We start from the raw sequence: 14,691 nt of genomic DNA on the forward strand, positions 1-14,691 counted from the left end.
ATTCTTTGGAACTCTGCATTCAGATGCTTATATCTTTCCTTTTCTCCTTTGCTTTTCGCCTCTCTTCTTTTCACAGCTATTTGTAAGGCCTCCCTAGACAGTCATTTTGCTTTTTTGCATTTCTTTTCCATGGGGATGGTCTTGATCCCTGTCTCCTGTACAATGTCACGAACCTCATTCCATAGTTCATCAGGCACTCTATCAGATCTAGGCCCTTAAATCTATTTCTCACTTCCACTGTATAACCTTAAGGGATTTGATTTAGGTCATACCTGAATGGTCTAGCGGTTTTCCCTACTTTCAGTTTAAGTCTGAATTTGGCAATAAGGAGTTCATGATCTGAGCCACATTCAGCTCTTGGTCTTGTTTTTGTTGACTGTACAGGGCTTCTCCATCTTTGGCTGCATAGAATATAATCAGTCTGATTTCGGTGTTAACCATCTGGTGATGTCCATAAGTAGAGTCTTCTCTTGTGTTGTTGGAAGAGGGTGTTTGCTATGACCAGTGCATTTTCTTGGCAAAACTCTATTAGTCTTTGCCCTGCTTCATTCCGCATTCCAAGGCCAAATTTGCCTGTTACTCCAGGTGTTTCTTGACTTCCTACTTTTGCATTCCAGTCCCCTATAATGAAAAGGACATCTTTTTTGGGTGTTAGTTCTAAAAGGTCTTACAGGTCTTCATAAAACCGTTCAACTTCAGCTTCTTCAGCGTTACTGGTTGGTATAGACTTGGATAACTGTGATATTGAGTGGTTTGCCTTGGAGACGAACAGAGATCATTCTGTCGTTTTGAGATTGCATCCAAGTACTGCATTTCGGACTCTTTTGTTGACCATGATGGCTACTCCATTTCTTCTGAGGGATTCCTGCCTGCAGTAGTAGATGTAATGGTCATCTGAGTTAAATTCACCCATTCCAGTCCATTTTAGTTCGCTGATTCCTAGAATGTTGACGTTCACTCTTGCCATCTCTTGGCCAATTTGCCTTGATTCATGGACCTGACGCTCCAGGTTCCTATGCAATATTGCTCTTTATAGCATCGGATCTTGCTTCTATCACCAGTCACATCCACAACTGGGTATTGTTTTTGCTTTGGCTCCATCCCTTCGTTCTTTCTGGAGTTATTTCTCCACTGATCTCCAGTAGCATATTGGGCACCTAATGACCTGGGGAGTTCCTCTTTCAGTATCCTATCATTTTGCCTTTTCATACTGTTCATGGGGTTCTCAAGGCAGGAATACTGAAGTGGCTTGCCATTCCCTTCTCCAGTGGAACACGCTCTGTCAGACCTCTCCACCATGACCTGCCCGTCTTGGGTTGCCCCGCAGGCATGGCAATACACAATATGGAGAAGGAAATGGCAACCCACTCCAGTATTCTTGCCTGGAGAATCCCGTGGATGGAGACTGGTAGGCTGCAGTCCATGGGGTCGTAGAGTCTGGCACGACTGAGACTTCATTTTCACTTTACAATAAGGATTCAGCCAGTTTTGTTGAATGAAAAAGTGGGTGTTTTCCTTATTATTCCTTGCCGGAAAATTTTCTGCACTCAGAGAAGTTGGAGCAGGGAGGCCTTTCGTGTATCCAGGGATGTTCAAGGGGACTATGTATATACTCTATATATGGTTTACCTGTATGCTTTGATCTTCACAACCACCTATCTCCATATCAGAGATTAATTCCCAGCGTCAGGGATTAATAGAGAATAATAAGTTTAGGGTCTTGAACCCAGGTCTGTCTGACTTCAGTGTTTGAACCACTCTTTTCTACTTCTGCTTCCAGTAATATTATCTAATCATTTCCATAACTTAGTAACTTATGTATTGTTGGCCCCAGTTTACAAAAGAGCAAACTGGAGCTCAGAGGACTTTATGGTGGCTAGTCTTAAAAAGGCAAGATTTGAATCTAGCTCTGTCTGATCACAAAGTCATGCCTGTTTGTATGAGAATCGGTAGTATGAGCTGTGGAGGAGCAGAAGAATTACATTCTTGGTTTTTACAACTTATAAATCAAACAGATTCCTCTTATTATTTCTTTGCACCTGTAAAATTAGCACAGTGCCAGGCATGTAGGAGGAAAAGGCTCAGGAAGCGATTGCGTGCGCTCGACTATGAGGCAGAAAGAGACAACAGGAGATGGGAGCAGTAGCTGTGTTTCTGTTTTTCTTATAAAAAGCCTCATTTGGATATTTTCCTCTTTAAGTTCTCAGTTTTAAAGTTACCGTCTAAGAAAAACTTTAACCACCTCTTTAAGTATACTTCTAATGCCTTTATTTTCCATCACAGCAACTTATTTCCCTTAGAGGACATCATAATTCATATGATTGATTGTTGTTACCTACACGTATAGTCTTTCTCTCACATAGGTTGCCGATGGGGGCAAAGGCCCCAGTGGTCTTCACAGATGTTGCAGAAGCACCTATCAGTTTCTGCCACATACTGGTATTAAGATATTTGTGAGGGACTTCCCTGATGGTCCATGCAGGGAGCCTGGGTTCAATCCATGGTCAGGGAACTGTATCCCACATGCCACAACTAAGAGTTTGCATGTCGAAGCTAAGATCCAGCACAGCCAAATACATTTTTTTTTAATTAAAAAGACACTTACGAAAGAAAAAATTGTACCCAAACCAGCAAATATTGCATACTTTCTTCAAACAGTGTTTTTCACATTTGGATTAAGGGTAAAATTGTCATGAATGTTCTGTGTTGATAAAAATAATTTTATTGTAATATAGAATATGTACACACATGAAGCTAAGTATAAACTCAAGCATATTGTTCTTGAACAACTGTAAACCCAATTATTTTTACAAAGTAAATAATGCTACCAAATTGATAAATTCACATTGACAATCTGACGCAGCCTCTCAGTGTTGGCACTGTTGACATTTTGGACTGGATAATTCTTTGTTGTGGGGACTGTCCTGTGCGTTATAGAGTGTTCAGCAGCATCTGTGATCTGTACTCACTAGATGCCGATAAGGACCCCTGGCAACCAAAAATACCTCCAGACATTACCCTATCCCTTGGGGGCAAAATTGCCCCAATTGAGAACCATTGAGCTAATGCAGCATATACTTTTTTGTTTTGCTAAACCTAAATTGTCAACACTTGAGTTTAATAGTAGAATGATTTTGCTGCAGATCTGGCTATTTCCTATTTTGACTTCAGTAACTCTGTTCATATAAGTAGGTTATACTAAACAGTACCAATAACTTTAAGGTATCATTTGCTGTTTCAGAATAACCAGACCTTGAACTTTTCTAAAATTCCTGCAACACTGCGCAAATGCCAATTTTAATAGTAATATCACTTAATAACTGAATAGAGCTGTCCTAATAATAAAAAATATTACTCATTTGAAGACCCTGATGCTAGGAAAGATTGAGGGCAGGAGGAGAAGGGGACGACAGAGGATGAGATAGATGGATGGCATCACCAACTCAATGGACATGGGTTTGAGTGGACTCCAGGAGTTGGTGATGGACAGGGAGGCCTGGTGCGCTGCGGTTCATGGGGTCGCAAAGAGTTGGACACGACTGAGCGACTGAACTGAATAATAAATTGTTGACATGTATTGAGCACTTGGCTATGTGCTTGGCACATGTGATTTACATATTTAATTCTCAAAATTATTATCTCTACTTTATAGGTAGAGAGATGAGGCACAGAGGGGTATTGCTTGCCTAAGATTTCAAGGAAGTAAGAGGTGACTCAGGGATTCAAACCCAAGCATTCTGACTCCAGAGACCAGGTTCTTAAGCACTATGTCATGCTGCCTCTTAAAGTTATTAACTTGAAGATATGGTTAACATTGTGTCATTAAGTCTGCTTTAAATGGATTCTTAATCAAATTATTGTGGAATCAGTAACAGAAAAATTCTTTTTTGCCTATTTATTACATTTACTATCATATAAAAATGGCTTCCACAAAATATAATACATTATGAATATGAAATATTCTGAGTTCCTTGTGAGTAGTAAATATATCTGACTTTGCTCCTTATTTATGGAAAGTTAACACAGTGCCTGGGATAAGTAGGTGGTCAGTAAAAGTTGGTTGATTTCTCCAAAGAAGATATTCAGTGGCCAATAAACAAATGAACAGATGATCAGTAGCATGATTCTTTAGGAAAATGCACAATGCAATATCATTTTATATCCTTTAGGATGGATATTACCAAAAGAACAGAAAATAACAAATGTTGGTGGGAATGTAGAGAAATTAGAACCCTCGTGCATTGCTGGTGGAAATGTAAAATGGTGCGGTCCCTGAGGAAAAAGATATGGCAACTCCCCCAAAACTTAAACAGAGAATTACCAAATGATCCAGCAGTTTTATTCCTAGGTATATAACCAAAAGAAGTGAAAGCAGAGACTCTGGTAGCTATTTGTACACCATGTGTAGAATAGCAGCATTATTCACAATAGCCAGAAGGTAGAAGCAGTTTGTCCATAGACAAAGGAAGTGATTAAACAAAGTGCAACACATATCAATGGAATGTTATTGTTTAGTCTGAGTTGTGTTTGACTCTTTTTGTGACCCCATGGACTAGCTCACCAGGCTCCCCTATCCATGGGACTTCCCAGGCAAGAATACTGGAGTGGGTTGCCATTCCCTCCTTTAGGGAATCTTCCCAGCCCAGGGATGCAACCTGCATCTCAGCATTGGCAGGCGGATCCTTTAACACTGAGCCACCTGGGAAGCCCACAGTGGAATATGATTCCAGCTTAAAAAGGAGAGAGATTCTAACATGTGCTACAACGTGGATGAACCTTGACAACACTATGCTAAGTGAAATAAGCCAGTCACAAAAGAATCAAGATTGTAAGGCAGTCAGATTCAGACAGACAGAATCGGAAGGGCACTTGGCAGGGTCTGCGGGTTAGGGAACAATGGAGAGTCGTAGGCACAGAGTTTTCATCTGGAAGGATGAAAGTTCTGGAGATGCTGGTGGTGATGGCTGCCCAACAGTGTGAATGCAGGTAATGCCACCAGACTGTACACTGGATAATGGCTGAACTGATAACTTTTGTGCATATTTTGCCATGAATTTCTTTTTAGGTTGATTGAATGAATATATTCTCTCACTACTATTTTTCTTCTTGAACTGCTGTGAAATCTTTGTATACCATACTAAGTTATCATTTGGCCATGATTTAAATTAAAAATATGAATGAAAATATGGACAGTAAATTATATGTCAAGTTTTAAGGTGCTCTTGCAGATTATAATATGCTATATTAACTTCACTTTTTTTGTTCTTTTCTTTTAAGCTTTACATTTTTACTGAGATGAAAACAAAATTTAAAATTTCAGAGAGAATTTGTAAATCCTCTGAGTATGTTTGAGAAACCTCTGGAGTGTGCAGATCCAAGTTAGAGCAGTCTTGCTCAAGAGACTTTGTTGCAACCAGGTCAAAAACCCCTAGTATCCTTATAGATCATCCCAGGAAGAAACATTTCATGAGAAATAGGTAACATGCTCAGCCACGAAAAAGAATGAAATCTTGCCGTTTGTGACAGCGTGGATGAGCCTGGGGTATTATGCGTAGTGAAATCAGGCAAAGACAAATACTGTATGAAATCACTTACATATGGAATATAGAAAACAAAATGAACCAACACAGCAAGACAGAAACAGATGCCTAGATACAGAGAACAAAAGGCCATTTCCAAAAGGAAGAGGGGTAGGGTGAGGGATGAGATAGGTGAAGGGTATTAAGTACAAACTACCAATTATAAATAAGTCACAGGCTTGTAATGTACAGCACAGGAATATAGTCAGCCTTTTGTAATAACTTTGTACAGTGTGTAGTCGTTCAAAATACTGAATCACTACATGGTACATCTGAAACCAATAGAATATTTATACTTCAATTAGCAAAAAAAGAAATAGGTGGTAGTGGCTGCCTCTGAGGAGGTTGACTTATTTTTCATGTACACCATTTTGTATTGTTCAAATCTTTACCATGCATTTACCCCCCTTTTCAGTAAGTGACTAATTAGGCTAGAGCTAGGGAATAAGGTCTTCGTAGTGACTTGAAAATTCTTTTGTTATCCAGAACTTAATCGATCTTAAACAGGCATCTGCGAAGGGAGACAGCAGTTGCAGCGAGCAGTGAGTAGCAGGCATCAGCGTTCTCAGCACTGTTCTCCTCCTCCAGGTGTCACAGGACTTCCCATTTCTTCATCCCAGTGAAACCAGTGTCTTGAATCGCCTCTGCCGGCTGGGCACGGACTACATTCGCTTCACCGAGTTCATTGAACAGTACACGGGCCATGTGCAGCAGCAGGTAGGTTTCTGTTTTCTGAGAATCTACACCTCCTGAGGGCAGGCGCTAAGTCAAACTTTCAGTGATTTCCATTGGTAATTCATGTGACCTAAGTGTTAAGAAGTAATGAATGTCTCACCACTGGAATTATTCAAGAGAAGGGTAAGGTGACTCTACCACCAACAAGGGGAAAATATACGTGGGGACCAGTTTAGGCAGATTGAGAAAGTATGCTTTGCCCAAGTTTTAGGAACCTGAATTAAATCAGTTTGAATTGGATCAGAGTTCCAATTCCAGAGGTGAAAACACAAAGCATCATTTCCAATTCCTTTGTTGCTTTGCTTCTAACTACTGTAGTCACATCGAGGCAGGCAATTCAAATCTTCAGGCTTCAGTTTTTTTATTTGTAAATAAAGTTAAACTGGAGAAGGTTCTTGGCATGTGGTGAAACTTAATAAATATTGTTCATTAATATGAATTGGAAGTCAATGCTTTATAGTGTAGAAGCCAAAGATTCATGTCCTGTCCATCCCTTACTGACCATAGACTGCTCAGCAGCAACCTGAGGCTCAGTTTCCTCACCTATAAAATGGGGATAATAGATGGTACCTATCTCACTGGGTTGTGGGGATTCAACAAGGTAGGTCATGTGAAGTGCCTAGTGTACAGCAGACCCACAAATAATCTTTAAGAGAAGTTTTAAAGTTCTCTCTTATTTTTAACAGTCTGCAGTTCTGTCAGTGGTGAGTAAAAAGACTGCTGCGTTGTGTGATTGATTCAGTGATGATTGTTTCCCAGTGGAAAGATTGATTCTGGTCGAAGAGAACGGCTTCTCTTCTAGAATGGGAAAGGAAGGGTGCTTTTCTGAAACAAATGCAGTCAGCACCATCTGCCTCTTCTTCTGTAAGCACTTGTCAGGCCCTTGGTAGTTTTCTATGGGACAAAGATGTTGGAGGATAATGCCTGTAAATGTTCATTTCTGTGACAGGGATTCTGGTTCTATCAAAGAGATTTTGTTGCAGAGAAAGTATATAAGCTAAACTTGAATTCAAAATCTAATCAATGCTAGTTTGCTATGAAAACATAATAAAAATAAGAAAACAATTAAATTTGGAACCTATGCATATCCCGATATAGATGAAAAGGGCTCTGATTTTTGTAACTTTGGGGTTTCTGTAGTGGCTCAGCAATAAACAATCTGCCTATAATGCAGGAGAGTGAAAAAGTTGGCTTAAAACTCAACATTCAGAAAACTAAGATCATGGCATCTGGTCCCATCACTTGATGGCAAATAGATGGGGAAACAATGGAAACAGTGACAGACTTTATTTTGGGGGGCTCCAAAATCACTGCAGATGGTGACCGCAGCCATAAAATTAAAAGACACTTGCTCCTTGGAAGAAAAGTTATGACCAAGCTAGATAACATATTAAAAAGCAGAGACATTACTTTGCCAACAAAGGTCTGTCTAGTCAAGGCTATGGTTTTTCCAGTGGTCATATATGGATGTGAGAGTTGGACTGTGAAGAAAGCTGAGCACCAAAGAATTGATGCTTTTGAACTGTGGTGTTGGAGAAGACTTGAGAGTTCCTTGGACAGCAAAGAGATCCAACCAGTCCATCCTAAGGGAAATCAGTCCTGAATATTCATTGGAAGGACTGATGCTGAAGCAGAAGCGCCAACACCTTGGCCACCTGATGCAAAGAACTGACTCGTTGGAAAAGACCCTGATGCTAGGAAAGATGGAAGGTGGGAGGAGAAGGGGATGACAGAGGATGAGATGGTTGGATGGCATCACCGACTCGGAGGGGCATGAGTTTGAGTAAACTCTGGGCGTTGATGATAGACAGGGAGGCCTGGCATGCTGCAGTCCTTGGGGTTGCAAAGAGTTGGACATGACTGAGCGATTGAACTCAACTCACAATGCAGGAGACGCAGATTCCATCCCTGGGTTGGGTGGATCCCCTAGAGAGGAAATGGTGGCCTGCTTCAATATTTTTGACCTGGGAAATCCCATGGACAGAGGAGCCTTGCAGGCTACAATCCATGGGGTCGCAAAAGAGTCAGACATGACTTAGTGACTAAAAATAATATATCACTTTAAGCTAACCTCTTCTATATTCATGTAACTACATGGATTTTATATGTGAATTCCTACTTCTCCAGTTCCTAAAGCTATTTGCAGTACCTTTTATTTATTTATTTATTTATTTTTGAAAAATAAAAAGCAATTTCTCTTTCATTTTGTGATAAATGAAGACATTCTGTTCTCTGGAGTGATACAAGATAGGAAAAAAAAAAAAAAAAAACTGCCTGGTTGTAAGCCAGTCTGGTCTGTTTCACCCTATGCCCATGTTCTTATTATAGCTCTGAACATTTATCTCCAGGAACTGCTAGTATCCTTTGTGGCATCCTCTGGCTACAGTGTGCCTTATAACCCCTGAGCCCAAGCTTCCTACCACATTTTTTGCTTAATTCTCCTATGGTATCTACTGCTGCCAGAGCCTGACCATCCAGAAAGGCTAGTCATCATGGCCTCTAGTCAACTGTTAGTTGCAATCCCCCCATGTAAAAGAAGAAGAATGCTTTTATAGAAAAACTGTAGCTTTCTTGAAAGACAAGCCATATTTGTGAATAGCCTCTTGGTGAGCATCTTCTAACTTCCTGTGCTGGCTATCAGATTCGCTAATGAATTGCCACGTGAGATAGGAGAAGGGTTGTTAGGAGGAGAACTGAGGTCATTTTATTTATTCAGTAAATAGTCACCTTCTCTTCAAAGAACTGTGCTAGGAAATGAAATGCAAAGATGGGCAAAGTGTGAGCCCTTGCTTCATGAAGCTGTTGGTCTAGTGAGGGAACAAATAATCAAAAGTTCAATTCCAGCACTGAATAGAGATGTTATAAAAGCAACAGAGGGGAGCTGTTAATTCTCTGGGGAGAGTTAGAAAGGGCTTTGCAGGGAAAAGATGCTTGAGTTGGGTCCCGCAGGAAGAGTAGGTTTTGTCACAAGCATGGGCAACACAGTTATAAGCAGAACACACTCAGATTCATGGAGGTGCGCGATAGAAATAAAGCACATTCGGGGAATGTTGATTAATTTGGAAATGATGATGGGAAGTTGAAAGCAGTGAAAGATAATTTTGGAGAGAGGGTAAGGGCCCGAATACAGAAGTCACTGTATGCTATGTAGAGGAGTTTAGATATTATTCTTGGGTAAGAGGAAGCCACCAAAGGAATTTAAGCCAGAAGTTACAAGGTTAGAACTGAGTTGCTGAAAAATCTCTAGGGACAGTGTGGAAGAATACCCAGTTTGTAAAATCTTAGCCACTTGGAAAATTAAAACATTATCACATTTTAAAAGGTCAGGACTCAAAATCTGTCTCTTCAGTCAGATTTTCCTCTCATGGAAACACTACTTTGATTGGAAATTATTTAAGCAAAAATAATGCCATTAATAAAGGATAATGTCTTCCTCGGGTTTCAGGCTGTGAGCTGAAAAGCTGACCTCTCTTTGTTGATTTCAGGATCACCATCCATCTCAGCAGGGCCAAGGTGGGTCACATGGAATCTACCTCAGGGCCTTCTGCACGGGGCTGGATTCAGTTTTGCAGCCTTACCGCCAGGCTCTACTTGATTTGGAACAAGAGGTGAGAAGGGACATGGGAAGCCACACCTCTGGGACTGCAGATGAGGGCACATTCCTGATCTGAAATGCCCTCTGATATGGTCAGGTCGCTAAGAGTGAGCTATTTGCTGCGTGGCTGGAGAGTAAGTTTGCTCTCTGTGACTGCCCAAGCCATGGTCAGAGTGGCAGGTGGATCACGGCCGAGGTTCCTGAGTGAGTTTAGAAGAGCCCTAGCTTTGGTTTTGTTATCGTCGAAAAATCAGAATTAATTATCTTCTGTAAATGATCAATTCTCAGTACCCTAAAATGAACCCTAAGCCTCCTCTCAGATTCCCTTCTAGTTTTCACAGATGAAATAGACTCAAGATATTATATATGGAGCCCTAATCACAGTGTTTTTTGTTGCAGTTCCTGGCTGACCCCCATCTCTCCATATCACATGTCAATTACTCCTTAGATCAGGTAACAAAATGCTTTGGAATCTGTTGATATCATTGGAATACTCTAACTCAGGATATTATTTTTGAGAACTTTTTTCCTTCTGGTTTCAGAGCCCAGCATTTGTTATTTCATATGTTTTCCTAGATCAGAACTGTTTGAAGAGTTCCACATTTAATGAAAACTTACTGTCTGATGTTAATGCTCTCCATTGGCCTCAGTATTAACAATTATGTGCCTCAGACATGGAAACTGCTTGTGTCTGCTGATCTCTTTCTATCTACAGCCAACCCCCACATCAGATTGCCTTAGGATCTTGGGTGTTCTGTGGTATTGCCATCTTTATAATAAATGGGACTGGTTAGAAACAAAGGCATTTCCTGAGTTAATTTTTTTTCCTTGTGCTTGGATATATACCATCCTAATCATTCTCTACTTTGTAGTTCCAGCTCCTTTTTCCCTCTGTGATGGTTGTAGTAGAACAAATTAAAAGTCAAAAGGTGAGTCCTTATTCCTTTTGCTGGGGTGAGCACCAAGGACATAATCATAATTCATTTTCCTTTACATTCCTTTTTGAAGACCCTAGATTTCAGTAGTTTTTATTCATTCATTCATTCATTCATTCAGCAATATCTGCTTGGGTATCATGCTAAGTATCAGCAAAGCAAAAATAAGTTATGACCCTGCCCTTAAGCACCTCCTGATCCAAAAGCTGGGGGAAATAGTAACAGATGTCCCCAAGAATGCTGCTGGGTAGAGGATAAAGCTATGGATACTTGAACGTGAGAGTTTTGTACGCTAAGGATTCAGGATTTTTGGATATGGAACTTGAGGAGATGTAGAAAGTTAATCCTTAGAAAGAAGGTAATAGATTTATTATTAGGGTGTTGGCAGCTTTCTGAGCATTGTTTAGTCATTGGGTGAAACCCAGCTGTTCATTAGTTAAATATGCCTCTTATCACAAGTTTTTATCATATGCATTGAGAAGAGGGTCTCCAGTGTCCAGAGAATGTCTTTTCTGAGTAGTATTAATAATTCTGAGATGCTTTGAGATTTTACATTAGAAGAATCTGCTGGTTCATAATTGGATCAGAAAGGACAAGTGGATTAAATATGTTTAGTTAATTCCTGTTTTTAAGCTGGTATATTTGTGCCTTGAATATAACTAGTTAACTAGTCAGTTTGCCAGATTGCTACTTCTTTTTTTTTTTTTTTTTTTGCTGTATGCGTCTAGAAACTTACACTCTGCTGCATTCATTCTGTGGCAGCAAAGTCAGTGGGGACGGTGCCCTCTGACCCTGCAGAGCTAGTTGCCCTCATCAGATAACATCAAGCTTTATTGTGCACTTGTATACCAGGCACTGTGCTTCACATGTGCTTCACGTGTATTATCAAGGTCAATCTCCTAAGGAATCGAGTAGGTTAAGGAATGTAATTAGAGTCACACGTGCATGCGTGCATGCATGCTCAGTTGCTCAGTCACATCCAACTCTTTGTAACCCCATGGATTGTAGCCCGCCAGGCTCCTCTGTCCATGAAATTTCCCAGGCACGAATACTGTAGTGGGTTGCCATTTCCTCCACCAAGGGACCTTCCCAACCCAGGGATCAAACCTGTGTCTCTTGCTTTTCCTACATTGGCCGTCAGATTCTTTACCTCTGCACCACCTGGGAAGCCCCTTAGGATCATACAGAAGGTAGTAAACGATACAACTAGGATATAAACCCAGGGCTGTGCTCTTAACTACTCTACTAAACTGTCTCCCAAAACTAGAGGGGACCTTCTAGGTAAGTGGGGTTAGCGCAAGAGTCCATGCCTGGCTGCACATCTCAGTTGACCCTGAGCTTCCACTGGCCCCAGGAAGGAGAGTGGAAAACGAGTAGAGGGATTGCAGATGGGCGAACCTTCCTTCCTGCCGGGGAGGGGGTAGGAAGCTGAGTGCCGAGGCTCTAAATAAATGAGGCTGTGGGTGAGGACAGCGGAGTGCACACAGGCACAAGGGGGTCCTTTTAGAGTGCTGGAAATGTTATAACCCTGGATCATGTTCATGGTTGCACAGTGCTGTAAATTTACTAAAAGTTGTTGAAAGTACACTTAAATTAGATGAATTTGATGGTGTATAAAGTATACCTCAGTAAAGCTGTTTTAAAAAAATAGAGGCAAAAGGACATTGAGAGAGGAAGCAGGTTTTTAGAAAAGTGTGTACCTTATAAGTAGTCTGAATTAGGCCTTAGTCTGAAGTAAAGAGCTTTCTTTTACTTATTTTCTTGGAATTTTGAAATGATTCTGGTTTCCTTAGTGCAGTAGTTCTCAAACTTCATTGTGCATTAGAATCACCTGGAGCTGATTGTTAAAAACAGATCGCTGGGCCGCACCCCAGAGATCCTGATTCAACAGGTCTGGAACAAGGTCCAAGAATTTGTAGCTCTTAAAAGTTTCCAGATGATGCAGATGCTGCTGGAGGATGGTTTGGGCTAGGAAAGGACAGGGAGGTGGAGGGTCCGTACTTAAGAACAACTATTGTGATGTTGTGATTTATAATAAGAAAAATAGATTTGGTCTTTGTACCATTTCTGGCGCAGAGCTCCTAACACTCAGAATTTCCTAAGTAATAAGAGCAATAAAGACATCTTGATATGCATAGCAAACCCCTATTTACCACACCTGAGCTTGTTAACCAGGTGATTTTGGGAAAACACTGAAATACGGGCTGGTTGCCAGGGGAACCAACCCTGTGATTGGAAGGTTAGAACTTGCAGTCCCACGTTTCCCACCTGACCTTTGGCAAGAAAAGTGGGCAGAGGGCAGAGAGCTGGGAAGGCTCCATAGAAACCCGAAAGGATGGAGTTTGGAGAGCTTCCAGATTGGTGAATCAGAGTGCTTGTGTGTGTCACTGTGCCCCGCAGAAGCTCGTTTGTTTGGGACCTCGATGTATGTATCCTTTCTTCTGGGTGTTGATTTGTATCCTGGCGTATCCTTCCTAATAAATTGATAATCTAGTGGATAAATGGGTTTCCTGAGTTCTGTGAGCTGCTTTAGCAAATTAGTGGAACCCAGGGATTGAGTTAGATTGCAGGACCCCCAGCTGGTGTCAGAGAGTTGCTTGGTGGTGTGGGGGAACACACCACCCCCCGACACACACTGGAATTGGAGTCAGAAGTGGAACTGTGCATAGATCCTATGAGTTTATCCTCACTCTCTGTGGATTTTGCCCTCTGGATTGAATATAGAATATGAGATTGTGTTACCTGAACTATTAAAATGGAATTCAGCTTGACAAGGCTGTATTTTCCACAGGTTCATGGTTGTCAAGTCCTGGAAACAGTATACAAACACAGCTGTGGGGGGTTGCCTCCTGTCCGCAGCGCACTAGAAAGGTAAGTCATGGCTTCACTGGCGTAGTGGGGGAGGGGGTGGCCAAGTGGCCTGACTTGGCCCAAGTGCTGTTTCTAGGTTATCTCGGGTTTCCCTCTGGGGACAGTTGTCCTGTGAGTACAGGAGCCCGTGTCAGCCTTACAGTGACTCAGAAACCACAGAAAAGGGGATTCTAAGGTGTTGAGCGTCCAGGCTAGGACCTAGCTGCCTAGATGATCTTGAGGCAATCCTTCATTTTTGAATCTCATTATCCTTGGAGAATTTCCATGAAATATTCCAGATTATGCTTAGCTGTGTCTAAACATGTGTATTTTGAGTAGCTTTATAATCCTCTTAAGAATTTTACTGTAACAAAATTATCCAAAAGAAGAAAATAACCATATACACAATCATTATTCATTGCAATGTTGTCTGCTATATTAAGAGCAATAAAGACATCTTGATATGCATAGGAAACCCCTATTTACCACACCTGAGCTTGTTAATCAGGTGATTTTTAGAAAATTACCAGTAATAGAATGCTGAATAAAGATATATTCACTTGATAGACTATAAAGCAATTAAAATTACAAATTCTGAAACATGTAAAAATATTTTTATAATACTAACTGAAAAAAGGACACAAAATTATATGTATCTTATGATTGCAGCTATTAAATGTGAAATATGATTAAAGGCTTCTTGGAGAATACTCTGCAGTCTGGATTTTTCTGATTATTTCCTCATGAGTAGATTCAGATTGAACATTTTTGGCAAGGATACTGCCTAGGTCATATTATTTCGTGTTAGAGCATATCAGAATGCACACAGAACAAGTCTGTCCCATTCTGGTGTAAAGGTTCGTCACTAGGGTTAGGTGTTTCCCACCAGATCTGTTTTAGAGGAACGTTTTCCACTTTGTCATTGATATGTTTTCTGAGGTGTGATCCCTTGAGACTGTGTAACTTATCCCATTCTCCAACAACCTTTCTGCATTTT

At 40.8% G+C, this 14,691-nt stretch overlaps 1 protein-coding gene across 4 annotated transcripts in view; it reads left to right on the forward strand.

The window, feature by feature from the left end:
• TUBGCP4 (tubulin gamma complex component 4) overlaps positions 1–14,691 on the forward strand; it is a 43,425-nt gene that overhangs the window by 2,549 nt on the left and 26,185 nt on the right. For all 4 annotated transcript variants that reach the window (XM_060401854.1, XM_004017929.6, XM_060401855.1 and 1 more), the window contains exons 2-6: positions 6,168–6,296; positions 9,800–9,922; positions 10,309–10,362; positions 10,782–10,838; positions 13,636–13,715. In XM_060401854.1, the coding sequence (XP_060257837.1) occupies positions 6,168–6,296; positions 9,800–9,922; positions 10,309–10,362; positions 10,782–10,838; positions 13,636–13,715 (443 nt within the window). The remainder of the gene's footprint in view (positions 1–6,167; positions 6,297–9,799; positions 9,923–10,308; positions 10,363–10,781; positions 10,839–13,635; positions 13,716–14,691) is intronic.

The sequence above is a fragment of the Ovis aries genome, chromosome 18 (assembly GCF_016772045.2).
Source record: "Ovis aries strain OAR_USU_Benz2616 breed Rambouillet chromosome 18, ARS-UI_Ramb_v3.0, whole genome shotgun sequence".
NCBI classification, from domain to species: Eukaryota; Metazoa; Chordata; class Mammalia; order Artiodactyla; family Bovidae; genus Ovis; species Ovis aries.